This window comes from Dermacentor variabilis, chromosome 4 (assembly GCF_050947875.1).
Source record: "Dermacentor variabilis isolate Ectoservices chromosome 4, ASM5094787v1, whole genome shotgun sequence".
Taxonomy (NCBI): Eukaryota; Metazoa; Arthropoda; class Arachnida; order Ixodida; family Ixodidae; genus Dermacentor; species Dermacentor variabilis.
The window spans coordinates 122,262,033-122,280,517 of NC_134571.1; the positions used below are offsets into that span (position 1 = coordinate 122,262,033).

General features: G+C 47.4%; 1 protein-coding gene across 6 annotated transcripts in view; it reads right to left on the bottom strand.

Moving 5' to 3' along the window:
* Positions 1 to 18,485, bottom strand: part of LOC142579698 (DNA damage-regulated autophagy modulator protein 1-like) — a 112,443-nt gene that overhangs the window by 16,344 nt on the left and 77,614 nt on the right. For 4 of the 6 annotated variants that reach the window (XM_075690175.1, XM_075690174.1, XM_075690173.1 and 1 more), the window contains one exon: positions 8,332 to 8,492. In XM_075690175.1, the coding sequence (XP_075546290.1) occupies positions 8,332 to 8,462 (131 nt within the window). In that variant the 5' untranslated portion in view covers positions 8,463 to 8,492. Of the gene's footprint in view, positions 1 to 8,331; positions 8,493 to 14,692; positions 14,794 to 18,485 lie in introns of those variants that run through there. The other 2 variants (XM_075690177.1, XM_075690176.1) reach the window with 2 other exon arrangements.

The window sequence follows — 18,485 nt, forward strand, 5'->3', positions numbered from 1 at the left end:
CCTTTATAATGAAGTACGTGGGATGTACAAAATTCGTTGTACGGGTCAGTTAGTTGTAAAAGTCGCATGCCTTAAAGCTCACAATAGAGCGGGAGAAGTACGTTCAACAACGAAAAACGCTGATTTAGCATGAATTCAATCGAGGCTTAGGTAGACAAATGGGTGTGTATTTTTTTGTGACACTTCGCCTGATAGAATGAGCGATTGCAAACAAACTTATTGCACCGAGGTTCAGAGCGTGCTCCGCGGCGAAACACCGCAATGGCGCACGACAAAAGCTGCACATCGTCCGATTTTGCCATCGCCTCTCCTGCCGTCAACAATTTTGGTTCTTTTTGCAGGCTCTCTATCACTGCTTCTTTTTCATTAACATTCTCGTACTTTCCTCCATAGATGGCTTTGAAGGCTCTGTCGGTCTCCAATTGCGATTACGTCACCACGTCGCGATGGACTGCGACGCATTCGTCAGCCGTCGCACCAGCTGCTGTGTTACAAATAGCGCGCGACTTGAGCGATTCATGGAGCACTGCAGCAGGACTATAAAGCTCGCTGACATCGGCATGCACATCGAGTCGCTAATGCTGCCGCTAGCCAAGAGCGCAGCTCAGTAGTGTCGACATGCGGAAGGCAGTGGTGGCACTGCTACGTGGCGTGTTCGTTGCAACGCCACAAATCAGCCGTAGGGGACCGGTAACTTTTTTTCTTCTACAGGCAAACTCGTTTCAGTGGTATTCGCTCTAAAGGCATTCACAACAGATATGAAAGATAGGAATTCAGCCGGCACAAAATCAATTATTCGTTATGCCGGTAATTTCGTTGTAGAGGCGTTGTACTACAAAAAAGTTTGCGAAATTGTAGTCTGCTAGCTGGCCGGTGTATTTAGCGGCAGTCATTCCGAAGTATTGAGTTGGTCACTGGTCAGACTCGCCCATACACAAGGACATACGAGTGGATGGATGCGCGTTTGACTTACACTGACGAGGCCTTTTAATCGAGTACGAGACCATCGGCATAGTCCCTTGCCGTAGCACTAGTTCTGAGCTTTGTGTCACAGGCGGTCATTCGGCCCGGCTGTCTTCAGGAAGTGGGAGAGGAAGCTTACCAAGCCTCCTCGCATGGTAACAGTGGCCGATTCACTATCGCAGGAATGTAACTTAGCTTAACATAATATTTTTATTGGTGCCCCTTTTAAAGGCGAATCAAAAGTACCAATTGAACTTACCAATAGAACGCGCGACGTGACACCCAGTAAAGTCCAATTTCTCATTAATAAAAAAAAACAGCGAAAACGAAATCATTGAAATCTACGATTGCTACAAACTATATAAAGCATGTTCATTCGGGTTGAAAGTCTTTGCGAGATCACTTGCTCTGTCTCATGGCTTTCTTCCTTCTGAGAAGTTATTTCTAAGCTAACAGCATTCCATGAAATTGACTTAGGGAGATAAGAAGAGTCAACAAGCGTTCAAGTTGTCTTCGTTATGTCAATTTTTAGTTCCCCGCAGATTCTGGAAACCAGAAAGAATTATGTAGGTGATGTAAGGCGAAACATTATGAGTATAAATGCCTTACGTGGATTTACGAAGTACTTAATTCCTTCTTAATTTCTAATGGACGTCTTCTCAGACCAGATTTTTAACAACCTCCAGCCGTTGGTATGACATGAAACTGGCTAAATAACAAATGCGGGAAATGTATTAACAATAAAAGAATCATGAAAACATACACTTCGCGAGGAAAACGCAGAGAAGATTAAGCGAAGAGTCAGAGCGCAAAACAAATACTCCACATCGACGAACGGAATCAGCCATTTATTTCCTGCAGAAATAAGTCACCGAAGGAATTCATATTGTACCGAAACCTTCAATAAGTTCGCGGTTCTTTCTTTTTTCTTCGCGGCTTCCTCTTCGACAATATGTTTCCGTGTTATTGTCACGTAACGAATACTCTTCCTCCTACGTGACCTACAACACGTTTCTTTCCACACGCCTCATTCACCTCGTCTCGGCAAATGTGCACGTTGTGTAGAGTCCAACGAAACAGAACCCACGTTGCGGAAACAATGACTTCAACGCACAAATGCAATGCTCCACGTGTCGCTCATTGAGCGGTGCGGCCGCTACCTGTCCTATGAAATGGCAGAGTCCTCTGACGGGCCTATGAATGAAAGTACGGAGACGCTACTTTCCTCATACGAAACGTAGGGTCACGTAGTGGAACTAACTCTCCCATTCTACAGAGCCCTCACAATGAGACCTCGAGGGTTATGATACGCTATGTTGCGTGCGTACTCTGTGACGAAAAACAATGAGTACAGATGCAGCCTGTTTAGCTGTACATGGAGCAACTTAAGTGTGCTGCTGAAGGAAGCAGATTTGGAAGCGCGAGAACCGACAACAGCGAGAAAGTATCGCTGTTTCACCAGACGTGGAGGTCGCAAGTATAACCGTACCGAAAAGAACGACACCCTATGGCGACTCACCAACTACGTACGTGCTTCAGATACGGGAGGTTTTTCAGCCGCGGCCGTTGGTTCGTCTCCATCTGTCGCTGCACATTCTCATCGGCGTGGACGCCGGACGCCGCGGTGCAGCGCTTTTATGATGCATATCGTTCGTTGTGCAAGAAGTATATGCTTAAGGTGAGGCCTCGTGGTGAGGGCGCTCAATATCGGTGGACGCCTCAATTGAGTGAGGGGCGTTCGCGTGTGCACGCGATGCGCAGACACTATCAGCGCGCGCGCGATCCGGCCCTATACACGCGAGGTTTTCCGTGGACAAATACGCTCGAGTATTGGCGGCATATAAGCGCGGCGTTCGTCGCGCGAAGGATGCTGCTGACCGCGCGTTGTGCGCTGACATAACACCCAGGAACCTCTTCGGCCGGCCTTTCCAAATTTAGTTCGCAAAGCAGCGCTCTCCAACACGCCTTCCCCCGCTCTAGACACCGGATGGCATCCTCACCACTTGTGTTAAGGTTTTAGCAGAGCTCTTGCTGCGCACGCACGTTGTCGTGGACGATCCCACTGCGGATAGCGACTTTCATAGTCGAATTCGTGCGCTCGCGGGCTGCCCCTATCCGTCGATTCCGGATGATCACCCTTTTACATCACCTGAGATTGAACATGCAATGATTCTGGGGAACTTGCGCGCGGCACCCGGGCTGGATTGGCTCACCGGCATGTTTGTTGCGAAATCATGCACCCTCAATTCTTTTTGCATATCTTCAACGCAGCCCTTCACTTGGGCCACTTTCCATCTGCCTGGAAGACAGGCCGCATTATTTTAATACCGAAACCTGGCCGTTCCTCTCAACTTCCTTCCGCCTATAGACCGCTTGTTATGAATACCCTTTTTGGTAAATTTTTGAAAAATTTGGTGAATTTTGGTAAAATTTGGTGAAATGGAACGTCTAAATTTCCGCCTATATTATTTTCTCTATTCTCATAATCTAATTCATTAAAATCAATTTGGTTTTACACATGCACAGAGTGCCCCTCTGGCACTGTACGCCCTAATGCAGCAACTCGGTGTGTAAGAGGCTGCCAGGGCACCGGCGGTCTTAATTTTCTTGGACTTTACTGGGACATTTGATAGCGTCTGGCATAGGGGGTGCTACTTTTTCTACGCGGACACCGTCGCCCTGCGTACCTATGTCACCTTCCTCAATCTTTCCTTACTGTCCGCACGGTGGTTCTTCGGGCAAAGACAGGTGAAATCTCGGCCCGCCCTTCAAGTGGCAGTCCGCAGGGCTCGCCTATTAGCCCCCTGCTATGGAATTTAATAATTAATTCCCTGCTTAGTCTCCAATTACCCGAGGGCGTTCACATCCAAGCATATGCGGATGACACCATTGTCCTACTTTCCGGTTGGCCGCGATTGCAATTGCAGGCTTTAGCGGGAACGGTCTTAACCTTGATTTGTGATTGGGCCAGGCGAAACAAGGTCAAAATCAGTCTTCAAAAATATTTTTTTTTTCTTTTTCAACAACGGGCACATTGGCACTTCTAAGCGCCGTCCGTCAATCCGATTGGACGGCACATTTCTAAGACATCAGGACCGCATTAAACTGCTCGGAGTTGTCCTTGATGACAAGCTGAATTTTAACGCCCACGTTGACTACCTAAAAACGAAATCCGCGATATTGGTCACCCGATAGCTCAGTTTTATCCGCATGCATTTTACGCTGCGACCAGTAATTTTACGTCGTTTATATAGACAGGTTCTGCTGCCTGCGGTTCCCGACGCGTCGCCGGTATGGTGGCCCACACTCCCGACGACGCACCTTCAAGTCCGCGTGCTTTCGGTGCAACATTCCCTATTGGTGGCATTAACCGGAGCGTATCACACAACCAGAACTTCGGCGCTGCAGGTATTGTCCAACTGTACGCCCCTCATAGTGGAATTGGACTGCCTGAGCGCTGCGTTTTCGCTCTTTATGCTACGGCAGGTAACTCACTGTGGCTCTGACACGTTCTACTCGAGTGGTATCGACTGCCCGTTCGACCCTTGGTCCCGTCACCCACGAGAAATCTGTAGCTCCTCTTTCGAGAGACTTACTCCTGACCAGGCTGCTCCGATCGCTGCCCTTTCCGCTTACCACGCCTACACTTACGGCGCATTCACGAGTGCCTTGGCGGGAGCGGCCTTTGTCGTATTTGACCCTCGTGGACGCTTGGCTGCCGTACGCAGGTTCCAGGTTGTAAATGCGACAAGTGCACATAGCGTCGAGGTGGTCGCCTTCACCGAGGCGCTCGTGTTCCTCGCTTCACTGCATGTGGGAGCACCGGTACACATTTATACCGACTGTCTGTCATTGTTGTACGCGTTATCTCGTCTGCGCTACGCAGACTCACGCGTTAAGGCGTTGTAAGAGGGCGCTTGTTTTGCAGGCTCAGGGGGGTCGCCGGGTGCGCCTGTATCACGTCCCTGGCTAGAGGGGCACGGTGGGCAATGAGCTGGCGGACTCCGCTGCGTCGTCAGCGGCAAGATCGGGGCAGATTCGCGAAACCAAATCCTCTGTAAAAACACTGTGAGCACGACTTTATAGTATTGTGGGGAACCAGTGGCACTGTTTCTGACAAAGGAAGGGCAGAAACACCAGCATTTACCGATGGATTGCTAGCGTACATATCATTCCCGGCTCGTTCCCACCGAATAGACTGCTGGGGCGTCTATTTACGGTGGACACGGTCCCTTTGTTTCATATTTATACCGATTCAACCTTCGCGCTTCAAACTTGTGCACGTGCGGAGCATTGTGCGATGACGTGTCGCACTACTTCACCCCATGCCCGCACATGGCGTACATAGCGCGTCAATTGAGTCTTTGACGCCCGAATGCTACTGTGGTCTGCTCAATTCCAAGCGATCGCGAGCCCTGCTCCTGCAGACCTCGCGCCTCTAGCTGTCCTTTCCGTCCCTCCTTCTCCTACCCCTTCCATTTTGCCAAATGCATATTCCCTCCTCTCTTATACATTTTTTACCGCCTCACGTTACTTTCGCATGTTTCTTATTGCCAACTGCACTGCTTTAGCCAACTATGGCGGTGGTTCCCCGTGTTAGATGGCACTAGCTGCATGCTTCATATTCACTATCTCATTTTTTCCTTCCCTTATCCTTTATTATTTTCTCTTCCTATTCCTGGCCATCCTTCTGTCACTTCTTGCCCGCAAGCCGCCACTTATACCTTTCATGTATAGACATACTTGCAGCATACGGCCTCGGAAACACCTGCCTGGCCATTTCCTGTCGGAGGCCCTATGTGGCCATCCTGCCTGGAGGCACCGGCGGCAGCTGCCACCATCTGGTTCCTGTCCAATCGCAGGGTGCGGAAGGGCGCACTGATTGCACCAACCGTCAAGATATCAACGAAATACGCGCATGCTGCGGGTGATTGCCAGAGCGGTGGGTGGGCGGACCTGGGGGGGGGGGGGGGAGGCTGTTTGGTTCTCCGATTGAGCTTCGGCGCTGCTTGTAGCCGGCGCCTGCTTCCTAAGCGAGGAGCACACTCCTAGGCTTTGTGATGCCTTTTAACCCCTCTTCAAAGTTGTATGCCTATTTGTACAGTTGTCTACTTCAGGCTTGTCTCCGCTTTTTTTTTCATAATTGGCTTTTCTTTAAAATTCATTTGGGATGCTCACGCTTCTCCTTTTCATTTAATTTTTTTGTTGGCATTCGCGCCTGCTGTACTTACCCGGTGGTGCGGGTTTCCCCATTTTATTTTTCATCTTATTTAATCGTTGGGGACGCACAAAAAAAGCTATGGCACAATGAACAAAAGACATACATTTTTACTCTGGTTGCGCAACACAAAGCTGACCGAAGAAGTTGCGCTTGCAGTGGTTTTCCCAGTGTTTTGAAACAATATGACACAACCTGTCCTTCGCAGGAAAGTACAAAAAGAAAACGAGCCAACTTCCTGACAAAAAAAAAAAAATGAAAAGAACGACGATTCAGGGCCCGTATTCACCAAAGCTACTCACTCTATAAAATTGTTCGTAAGATGAAATGCTGGCCTATCATAAGGTTGGATGCAGTATTAGAGTAGGGGACTGCACAATGGAAAAGAGCAATTACAACAGAAACGCTTTGCGAATTCGGCCCCAGAAGAGCCGAGGGGCTGGATTATGAGGAAGAACCATGTGAAGCCTACAAATAATGAAGCACAGGGAGTCGGTGGGGCAAAGGAGCTATTTCTTTTTTGAAATATATAATTAATGGTGCATGATGGCGTTAAATTTGCGATAAGCTTCATTATCATGATAAAGCAAGACGGCAATGAAGGCACGGGAAAAGACAACTTGATAGCTCAGATTTTTCCATGCATCAGGCTCGTCTCATCACTGTAACTGTCTTACTTATTTTTATTTAGCATGTTAAGCAAGATATTACGTGCGTCAAACGGATCCTATTAAACGCTCTTATCAAACGCAAGCTGGGCAAGTGGAATGTACGTCGACGGGATAAATAAACCGCTACAGAATATTTAAGAAACATGACGCGCAACACCGCATTTACGTCATAGAGCGAACTAAGGAACAAAAACAAAAACGAAAGCCGCACGATTGATAAGGGACCGAATAGAAGACGCGGACAGGCACTCTGAATATTCTTCTCAGACCCGAAGGCTGCTCGGAGACATAGTCGCCTTTCATGTCGGTTTTTATTACCGTGGCTAGAACGCGACGGTAAATCTCTCGCCAACCTTACCTCTTTTTTTCAATGCGCCGGTTAGATGCTGAGGGCAGCATCTCTACGCATGTGGAGAACACAGCTGTCTCTTCATGTTACTCAAAACCGCTTTTCTTAGTCTACACAGAGAAATGGAGGTGTATCGTCTCGTGTTCCGTGGTTAGCACGTTGGTTCTGCATCCGGCATATATTCTTGTCAACTGACGGCATTCGAAAGGCACTCCACGTGTGATTCGGGTTGTCCGTAACAATGCAACTTACCAGGTAAGTTGGTGTCTAATTTCACAAAAGGGTGACGGCTAAAATATGCTCGAACCACTTCCATGCAGTTCCTCGTGCATTCGGCTTTATACAAGGAATGATCATTTTACCTGGCCGCTTCCGAGTTAGCATTGAAAAGTATAGTGAAGGCAACGCGCCATGACAACGAACACGAACTCTCGAGAGAATTTAGAACATGTAAGCACATCATACAGTCGATGCCTTCCAGGAACGTTGCAAAAGAATAAAGAAATATGAACTTTTGTATCAGATAATCGAAAACTCTGCAAATTTGTCCGCTCTTCGCTGTTCTCTCCACGCTGACTGTAAAGGGAAAGTGTACAGACAAGGCAAAAACGAAAGAAAAAGTAGCGATGACACCGAGAGAGAGAGAGAGAGAGAGAGAAAGAAATGAAAGGGGTGAAGACAGGGATAGTAACCATAAAAGCGCCTGGTTGGACGCCCTACGACTGAGGAAAGAGAATGTGGGAACAGGAAGATAAGAGAAAGGGGAAAGAAAGACGCGGCGAAATCGCGCATGCGCGGGAACGGCACCGCGCAATTAAAGGCGCAACACAGGCCAGTCGCCCTAACGAAGCCGCTAACGTGTCTTCCTTCACTCTCTTGTGGGCCGACGATCGACGCTTTGCGCTTTCACGACGTTGCGCTTTCACGCACAGTGGCCGATCGACAAGTCGTCGGAATGCGTTAGAGAACGATTGTACGCGCGACTGGAATCTAGGACACGAGCCCGATAAATGCTCGAATGTTCTCTGCACAACCGCTGACGTCGCACGTGGCGCAGTCGGTCGTTCCATTCAACGTAGCCGCAAGTCCTGGCGAAGAAGAAGCAGGATATTCCGGAAAATGTGTCTTACCTGACGTACGGTAGGAATACGGGCACGTCGCCGATGAGGACGCTCCACGCGTAGACGATCATGACGGTGATCGTCAGCGTGAACACAAAGATCCATGGGAACCAGTGGAGCTTGGAGACCTTGATCTCCATGCCGCTGACAACGCGCAGGTAGTTTCCTTCCTGCACGTGAAAGATGAACGCTGGTTAAATGAGGACACGGCTGCCCCATAGTGCTTATTTCCTGTATGAAAATGAAACAACAAAAACAACAACCACAACAACAACAACAACAACAAAAGCGTTTAAGCGCGCAAGGCTAGCTCCACGTTATTTAACAAAGGAATAAATACACGAAAATTGAAAACACGCAATTAAACTATTATCGAACATAAGATTGGCTAAACGGGGTCAAAGTGTCACCTCAGCTCAAATCGTTGCGAACGGTGCGCCTGTATCGAATCGAACTCTGGAAGAATAGTAGGCGAAAGTTTGCCGCCACAAACTGTAACGCGTAAGTATACACTGTGATTCTCGGCAACAAATATTTTACACGTGTACTCTTTGGCGTTTGCTTCCTTAGCCTCGCTGTAGCCAAATGATATTATTGCTCGGTGTAAGTCATCATGACGGAACCCTCCAGTACTCATGGGCACAGTCATTCGATCACGAAACAAATGCATACGTCGAAGTCCTCACAAGATTCTTTCGGGCAACAAGTATTCTCCAGAGTCAACAAGACGCTGGAATAGAGCAAGCGACACTGTGAAAGCAAAACAAAAGCAAAAAAGTCAGCCGTGCTAACCCGGAAATAACTACAGGAACAAAAGGAACCACTGAAACGATTTCCGTTCCTATGCTTGTGTCGGTGTTCACACGGCTGCCTTTCAGTGACATCAACAATCAGCACATCCCTGCTTAAATTTAAGTTGTTACAAACAAAAGCCGCATCACCTGTACAACTTGGGCAGCTTCTGCAAAATATTGCGCTAAGAGAGATTTTCACACAGTAACGCTTATTCCACACTTTGAGCAGTCTTATTATGCTAGCTAAGCTTCGCGCCACTCAAGCCATACAGTACCGCGTGTACAGCTTACACTGACTGTTAGAAACATTTACACAACATTTACCTCTGGGAATCCACGTCACTCAAGTAAGCAAGATGAAAAAGGTTGTTCAGGAAGATGGAGATGGAACTTACAAGAACACAGCTTTCCACGAATACGTCAGGTGGCCCCAACTCACAACTGACTGTGTAAGAGAGAGCACGCTGCCGATTCTACACAAAAGTCATCTATAGTATTAGGATTTATGTCATGCCGTATGTCGCGTCTAGAGGAGACTCTCCAACGATCTGTTTCTGAAGCGAGAACATCACTATACAGCATGAACACCCTTGCTACGTGCCCTGTGTTCGTCGCAGCATCTTCCACCACCGAGTGAAGGCCGACAGCACTCAATCAAACGTTGCCTACTGGCATTATCGAAACGGAACTGTGGGAGTCTCGACAGGGCGATAGGGCGAGCGCGAACAGCGCAATCTTATCCGCGTCAAACAGGCACCTATGAAAAGCATGAGCACAGTCTGGGTCGAGCCCCCCTCTTCTTGAGCATTTGATTCGAGACGCGCGTTGCGAATGATGGCTGTATATTCGAACGAATCCGGGAAGGATAAGGTTTACGGCTCATACGTTTGCAATGCGATCCGCCACACCGCGTCGATAACGCACAAAGAAAGAGTGTGCTGTCGCACTTAAGAGAGGCCCGTTTGCCGTAGCCATTGGAGTCGAACGCTATTCTAGTTCCTTGTGAGCCCCTTGCGTGCCAAGAAATAAAAATAATGTCAGTTCCGGGAACTCCACTCAACCTCCGCGCTTCGTTCCGCTGTGTTATCTAGACCGTGTTGTTTTCCCAGCTGTCTTATCTAGTACGCAATTCGTATCGCTCTCACAAGAGAAAACCACATGTATTGTATCACTACATGTTACTGCCGATATTAATTTCTATAGTTGCGAATACGAGCAATAAGTGGAGCTGGGCAGGCCATGTAATGCCTAGTGCAGGTAAGCGGTGGACAATTAGATTTACAGAATGAGGGCCAAGGAAAGGGAAGCGCACTCGAGGACGGCTGAGAACTAGTTGCTGCGATGAAATTAGGAAACGTGCAGGCATGAGATGGGGTAAGTTGGCGCAAGATGAGGAATTTGAGATCGATCGGAGAGCCCTTCGTCTTGTTGTGTAAGCAAAATATTATGAAAATGACGATAATGACCGTGTACATATTATGGTGGAGAAAAAGCGACACCATGTGAAAGAAACAACCGGAAAAGAGAGAGCATCGCTGCGAGTGACGCTCTAATATAAAAGATTTCTTTTTGATGTGATTTGTGTGGCGAACTGTTTCCGCGCATTTACGTCCCCAGGCTGACGGAATTTTTCGTTATTCTTATTTATCTTTCGGTCTCTGCCGGCTTGTGAGTGACGTCCTATTTAGTATAACCTTGTTCTATGAGTGAAGGAGTCGCCAGTGACGCCTAAAGGCGGTGACATCTCCTAAATATCCCGTATTACACAATGAAACTAAAAGCAAAAAAAAAAAAACAGGCGCCGCAGTTACGTGGCAAAACTAAATCCACAGCCCCGAATCGTGTAGTGATTTCTGTTTTTTTTTTTTATAGTTTCGAGTTTATAAGGTGGCAATTACACGGAAGCTCAGACTCAAAAGCGTGTACCATGTTTAGTCCACCTCTGTGTTTTTGTTGCCTCACCAAAATAAATTCTGTAAACGCAATTTGGATGTTTTCGACATTTAGAATTTCACATTAGGAAGCCTTTAGGAACCAGGGGCGATAACGTATAATTTGCGCAAAATGGGCCCGAGTCGTGTTCTGTGGAGAGAGACGGCGTTATTGCCGGGTCATTCGTGTCTGGCTTTAGCCCTGGCAGCACGAAAACATCACCTAAAGCTAACTCGCGAGATTTGTCGCGGCTAGTGCCAGACGTGTCGGCGTATACGAGCTGCAGCGTTTCCGGCGCGCACTCTTCGTGCAGTTGGCACCCAGTGCCAGAGCGCTGTGGCCCGCAGACGCCGAACGCGTCCGGCGCTGGTCTCGTGAAATCTCGCGAAAGTAAGTCTTTCCTTTCGTCCGAGAATGCAACCCCCAATGGAAACGATCGAAAGCTGGTCGGATATATGCGCTAGTGGGTACGAATCATCGTAGGCCGCATTTCGTGCGCAATCACGCTGACGTTGTAATGGGATTAGCATTCTTTGAGACCTTCAGCCATTATGCGGCATGTCCGTTTGTATCCTTACTTTTTTTTACAGAGTGACCCAAGCTGTTCACTACCTTGAACCTGTAGGTGTGTGTTCTTGCTGCTAGCTTGCCGAACAGGCACAACACATGGTTCATGATAGGTATGTAGTTGAATAGACACCTTACTGATGGCTGCAGTCAGACCTAGTAGACACGCTTGGGTCACTGCGTTAGGCGCCACTGGCTGTGTGCCCGAACAGACAACTTCGGCAGTGCGCGTGTGATATTGGTATGTGGCCATTCTTCGCCAGTCGTCCAGAATGAATGTACCTGGGTGACCCTGCAGCCTTAAATATGTAAGGGTCACGGGCCCAACTGGGATAGTGCAGAGTAGGGTATAACCCCGGGTCGACGCTTGGCCAGCGTCACGACGCGGTTAAACCGTCGTTTGCCGGCACTTTATTAAAGTTATCCCTATCCTAAGGGTCATAAGTGCCCTATTCACGAGACACCTCCGCGTCGGGCGCGGCCGTTTGATGGACAGCCATTGAAACGAAGTTGCAGCCAGGATGCTAGGGATACCACGGAGCTGCAACTGGGCTTCAATGCGATTACAACCAGATGCACTGTGTAGTGGCATCGTTTGGCATTGTGGTTGGTAGCGAGAGCTCTACTTCATGTGTCTGCGGTGGCAATACAATGTGTTGCTGCATTTCTTTAATGCCATTCGTGTTAACGTCGACATTCATCGTGAGGGTAATGCTGCCAGAATTATTTCGTTTATTTTGTTTAATGCGGAAGAACCATGGGCTTCGAAAGCACTCGATCCGTCGGGAAACATGTGGGGAAGTTGGTTACTGTGTATGTTGGAACATATCGGAACACGTCAGAAACCTGTTGGGTAGGACTACATGTTTCTTTTTATTGAAGTGAAAATAAAGAAAGAGAGATGCAGTCACTTTATAGTGGTGAAGGCTACTCCTTTTCACATAGCTGAAAGAACAGTATTAATATGCGTAGTAAGCAAGTGAAAAGAAAACGCGTCATAGGGCCAGAAATCCACAGCACACAGTCCTGTACACTCATGAATATATAAATACAAAAAGCAAATGCAAGTCGAACCACAAGGAGTTTGTAAACAAAGTCACAAACACGCACAAACAGCCCTGATGTAGACTGAGACGAGCATATAAACAGATGAATTACGCAGAGTTAAGATAATGCATGCACGGAATACAAAAAAGTATAAGACGTAATACACAAGCGCTAATAGTTACAAATAATACAAGGAAGTTATAGTTACATCGTGTGACTATTCCGTGCGATAACTAGTACTTGTTAAGGACGCCTGTGTCTTCCTTAACATGTTCAAGTGCGTTCGATGCTTTTGCCGTGCTATTTTCGATGGCCATGGGCCCACAAGCTTTACGAGAGAGAAAGGTCGGTGAGGATCAACGGATTGTATAGCTCTTGTTCTAGCTGCCGTCTTTGCATGGCGTATATGGGGCATTCGAGGAGTAGGTGGCTAATATGCTCATCGTCGTGGTCACAGGAGCAAGCCGAGGAAGAAGCCCGTTTTGTGCGATACAGGAGACGTTTGGTGTATGCTGTCCCAAGGCGCAGTCGATGAATTAGTGTCTTGGTACGTTTGGAAAGTTCTGCATCCAGCTGGTATTTGAGCTGAGAGACCACTTCGTAAAGAATTGATTCCTTAGTATTTTCATTAAACCAGGTTGACATGTACAGATACATCTTTAGTACCCTCGTTATGCGTTGCGTGTCCATTGGTGATAAAGGGATGAGTTGAATTTCTGCATTCTTATAGACCGATTTTGCCAACGAGCCCGCTAATTCGTGGCCTGCTACACCAGCATGTCGCGGGAGCCACTGTGTAATCCCTTAATGTTTTATTTCAGTAGCTTGTGTTAAAGTACTGCGTATGTGTTTCGTGCGTGTGGTTGGCTGTGATCAATATATTCAAGACAAGCTAAAGCTGATAGGGAGTTCGTGCGAATTACCCATTTTTTTTGGTGTCTCATATATTTTGATAAAATAAGTGTCTTGGAGAATCGCCACTAGTTACACTATTATGTATGTACATATGTAGTTTCTGTCGTAAGACGCGCAAGTATTTTTTTTCTTATTTCTTTTAAATTATTATTTATTCGCACACCTACATTCGGGAGAAGGCATTACAGCACGCAGTACTAGTAGAAGGCATTATTATAGGTGTTTAATAATCCGGATTTCCTGGCTGGTTTCGTGCTCAGCGCGCATGCTCGAATTCGAGACCTCATGGTTCGTGCAATTAAAGAGCCGTAGCGAAACCGAAGACGTTGCTTTAGTCGCGTTCATTCGCAACGTTGTGCGCCTTATTTTCCTAAGGCAGTTTGCCTTCTCAGCCCATGAAGATCGGCCGTCTCCCCTCCCCTCTTTTGCATCTTGCGAACAGGAATCTCGGACACTATCACGCCGAATCTTCGTCGCGCTGCTTCTCTGGCTGAAACATTTGCAGTAAGCTTGGCTACTTGCCTAGTGGGCCTCACATTAGCAGTTGCGCAAATTTTTAGGCCAAGCGCATCCTGATCACCAACAGCAAATTCGACACGTGGATTGAAGGCTTACCTAGAGAGTGGCGCGATACGCAAATGCCATACCAAATGAAAAGTGAAATGGTCAGTGAAAGAGTAAGTTATTTTTTATCCTTGCCCTGTAATTGCTTGCTCGGTGTGCTACACAGAGTGGTTAGGCCCCAAGCAGTGTGTTGTATCAGCAAAGGGATACAGAAAAATGTGATGTCTCATTGGCTACCACAACAATTTGCTATAGGAGCGACATTTGCAATCTTTTAATTCAGTCATTTATTTTTATTATAGAGCGTACAATCATTAAAGACCAATGTGATGAGCAGGTAATTTCAGCTAGAAACATCGCGCACGTAGGCTGATCCATTCAGAAGCTTGAAATTCCCACGTATTTCCCTTATACATGTACAACAGGCTAGCGCTTCGATACCGGTCAAGAGTGCGTTGGGACAGCCTTTACCGCCGTAACTATTACGATGCCAGCTCGAAGTTCCCCTCATTCCGGATATATGATCTGTTGTAATGAAATGTTTCACTCACTCACTCGCTCAAAGTGTACTGCGTCCGAAAACCGATGCAGTTCGAAGAAATCGAAGTTCTCTCAGACGTCTCTGCATGCACAAAGGAGCGCAGCGGGTCGGGTTGGACTGAACCTGCCGAAGGCCGTCTGCTACCTTTATGCCTTCGGTGAGATCTACATCGTTCTCTCTTGTTTTTTCCCTGCAAAGCCTCCAGCCACGTCGATTATTCGTTATCCGTGCGTAAAGCAGTGGTTGCACCCTATTGCTAATTCCGATCACTCAATTCGGAAGTGCGCACGTGCTTCCAGATAACCTTCCCGAAGAACGGTGTACTTCCGGGAGATAAGCGTCTGGAAAAAAAAAAAGAAAAACGCCCATTGCCCGTAGATCGCGCGAGCAACTCGAGCCGGAGCACCACGGGACCTTCGATTATTCCACGGTGCGGCCGCCGGACAGGGGCAGCTCCCCTATGACGTTGCGCTTACGTAAGCATGACGTAAGGGCCGTCCATCGTCACGCTACGTATGCGTTTAGACTGAGAGCGCGATGCAATTGCACGCGCAGACGTCGAAAAACGCAGACGAACAGAACTCGATGGAGAGAGAGAGAGAGAAAGCTTTATTGTCGCTCAGTGGAAACGTCCTTGCGAGCGAGCGGGAAAGCTTGGTCGTGGCGACGGAGATTTAAAGGCGCGATGACTATCACACGCACCCGGTTTGCCGCGGGGCACGTCCTTTGGCGGGGCGAAATCGACCCGCGTCGGCGCTTCGTCTCTGTCGAGGCGTTTTTTACCGCACACATGGACGCACGGAACGCTGGATTTGCGCACGCCACGGTCAGACAAGGGTTTGTCGCGCAGCGCTGCGATCAAGCCAGTCGAAAAAAAAAACGTTCGCACGAGCACAACTAGCTGGTTATCTCTCCGGTCTTGCCGACGGTGAAAGCGGCCGTAATTTTGCAGCGCAGTTTCCACGGAATAATGGGCGTCCGCATTTCATAGCGGGATATGAAATAGCGGGTCATGGGAACCCAAGAGCATGGCTGGCTGATTGTTGATTCAAGGGTAAGACACTATTTTTCTTTTCTCGTTTTGCCCCAATAACGAGGAAGAATTAAGACGGTGATAAAAAAAGACCTCCAGCAGGCCTAGACCATTTCTAATTCTATATAAAGAAAAAGAAATGGATTTGGGGTGCTGCTGCTTGACGCTAGCCACGCATGTGACCGATACCGCACGTGGTAAATAAATAATAAAACTACGCCGATAGCACGTCAATCGCCACTCGAAACTTGCAGCAGCTTCGTAAATGTGGTTTTCGCGCGTAACTATTTCTGCCCAAGATTTTCAGATGATCCATTGTTCAGCTTATAGTTTCGCAGGGTTGTCTTCGCTCCACTGGGTGACCAGTGAGTTTTATTTCGTCGTAGAAACTCACACTGTGGTGCGGTTCGCCTTCGTAGCAAACGCTTTCGCTATAAAGGTTTTGCCGGCGAAGGCACCTGGCAAAGGAAATCTCATTGTTCTTGAATTTGTTTGCGCAGGTCCGACAGAGGTAAAGGAATGAGTGGAAAAACAAATAAATAAGGCATTAAAACGCGGCTTGGTAGCCAACTAATTGTCATCTTAGGGCAACGGTTCACATTGCGTCATACTCCGCTTTTTTAGAAGGTGCGATACTCGCTTTGAACCTCAAATTCGCGTCCGGGCCAATTTAGGTCAACTTCAGTTGCAACCACAAAGTTGGTGCGTTAGGCATCCAGATTCAGTTGCACAGTGCATCACAATAAGCCTGGATCCATGCTAAGATTAGGCGAGGTAATCAGTTTGGCATTTAATGGCAAAACTATTTTATCAAAACATAAGTGTCAACGTCAAACGCGATTCTTCCTCTTTAATGCATATTTATGGCTGTCACATAGCAACAACGCAATGTTAGCGTGCTAGGGCGACCGAGGTTGAAAGCGCGCAATACGTGAACCTCTGAAAGATAATGCATTTGCACAGTGGAGCCCTTGTCTTGCAGCTCTTGTCTTTCCATATCTCTTTCCTTTTTTTTTCTTCTTTCGGGACGTTTATCGGCCTCAGTGAAACGACCTCAGGGGGGTATGAGTAGGACAATGGAACTTCAGGCGACCTCCCAAAGAACCACTCGTAAATGTTATAGCGCTCGACTGCAGGTGTACATATCTTGCGCTATGACGCATGAGGGAATACGCCAGTGAGGACAGAAGTTAGGTATCAGAAGAAAATAAAAACATCACGGAAAGAGAAGGTGACGATAGAAGAATTAATGACGTGCGCAATCCGCGCTGCGGCGGTGAGGCATTCTCAAACAACTGAGATGCAAACGCTCATTTCCCCAGCAAGTTGGACCACCGACGCTGCGTGGTATAGCCATTATTATTCGAAAATTTTAACTGACATGCAAAGCCAAGCACAAAACTTAGTTTCCGAGCATGCACAGGCTAGTAGCGCCGGAACTGTCGCGAAGGGGTACCATCGCCCTTCGTAAAATTTGAAATAATGCGGGCCTCACATCGCGCGTCACCCGAAAGTGGAAAAGTACAGCGCATTTTACGGCAAATATATTCCAGGCACTGAGGAATTGTCGATAGGAAGCTAGAAAGAGCGGAGCTTCAAACAAGGAGAGAAAGAATCAAATTACTAGTTACGAAGGGCCTCCACTACAGCGATCAAAAACACCGTAAGCGGTGAATTGAATGAAATGATTCTGAACCTTTAAACGACTTCCTACAATTTTTTTTACCACGATCGGTACGAAGCAGTGCGTTCACACTTTTGGATGCCTCGAGAACACGATTCACCCCTTCTAGAAAGTTTCGACGTTGTTATCAAACGATCTCGATAACAAGTTAAGCGACGCAACCAAGTTTTCTCTTTTAGGGAAAGGCAGAACAATGTCGCCAATTGAGAATTCATTAAGTTAAGCAGCCAGCATCTAGCGCACAAGAGGGTTGGGTAGATAGGCGAAAACATTTTGATGTAGTGGGACGAATATGTCGCAAAACCTCGTCTAAGAAGCTTCCAAGAATGCGAGTACTTGGCATAAATAAGTACGAAATACATATAATCCTGTGAACTTGAAGCAGTGTGTAGGGAAAGAAACACACATAAGAGAATATAAATAATCAGAAGCAGAAAGAAAAGAAAGAAACCTGCTATCCATTATGATTTCTCATTACAGTAGGGTGCCAGACACAAAGCCAACTTTTGCACGCAGTTCTTAAGTACTTACCTCTGGCGAATGATCACTGCACCCTTCCTGACAGGATATTGAAGCGCTGTAGGGAATATTCCTGCCCGTCGCGCTGGCTAAAGAAAGCTTTTCGGTTTCGCAACTCGCACGATCACCTGACTGGTATCAGATCGAATCACAGGCAGCTGTAATGAAAGGTGACAGGAACGATGCATGTACCAAGTACAACGACATCATCACCGACACGGGGTTCGATAATTGGGCATTTCGAAGGGAGTCAAAGAGATAGTGGATATTGCCGTGGGATGAATGACTGAAGCGTACATGTATTTACAGGCTACGGCAACAATGCATACACAAGGTCGCTGCCAGAAGCAGCCACGCCTTCTCCCTGCCAAATCATTTTCTTTGCTGACAGTCAGCATGTCTTCAACACCACGGCCCCCACTACTTCGTAAAGAAACACATCGCACTTCTAAAACAAGCAATCCGTAATCTTGACAGAGAATTATGAATCAATTGGGCTTGCGCTTTAATTACTCAGCAATCACTGATGAAGGCGTCACGTCATCATCGCAAGGAAATTTCTAACGT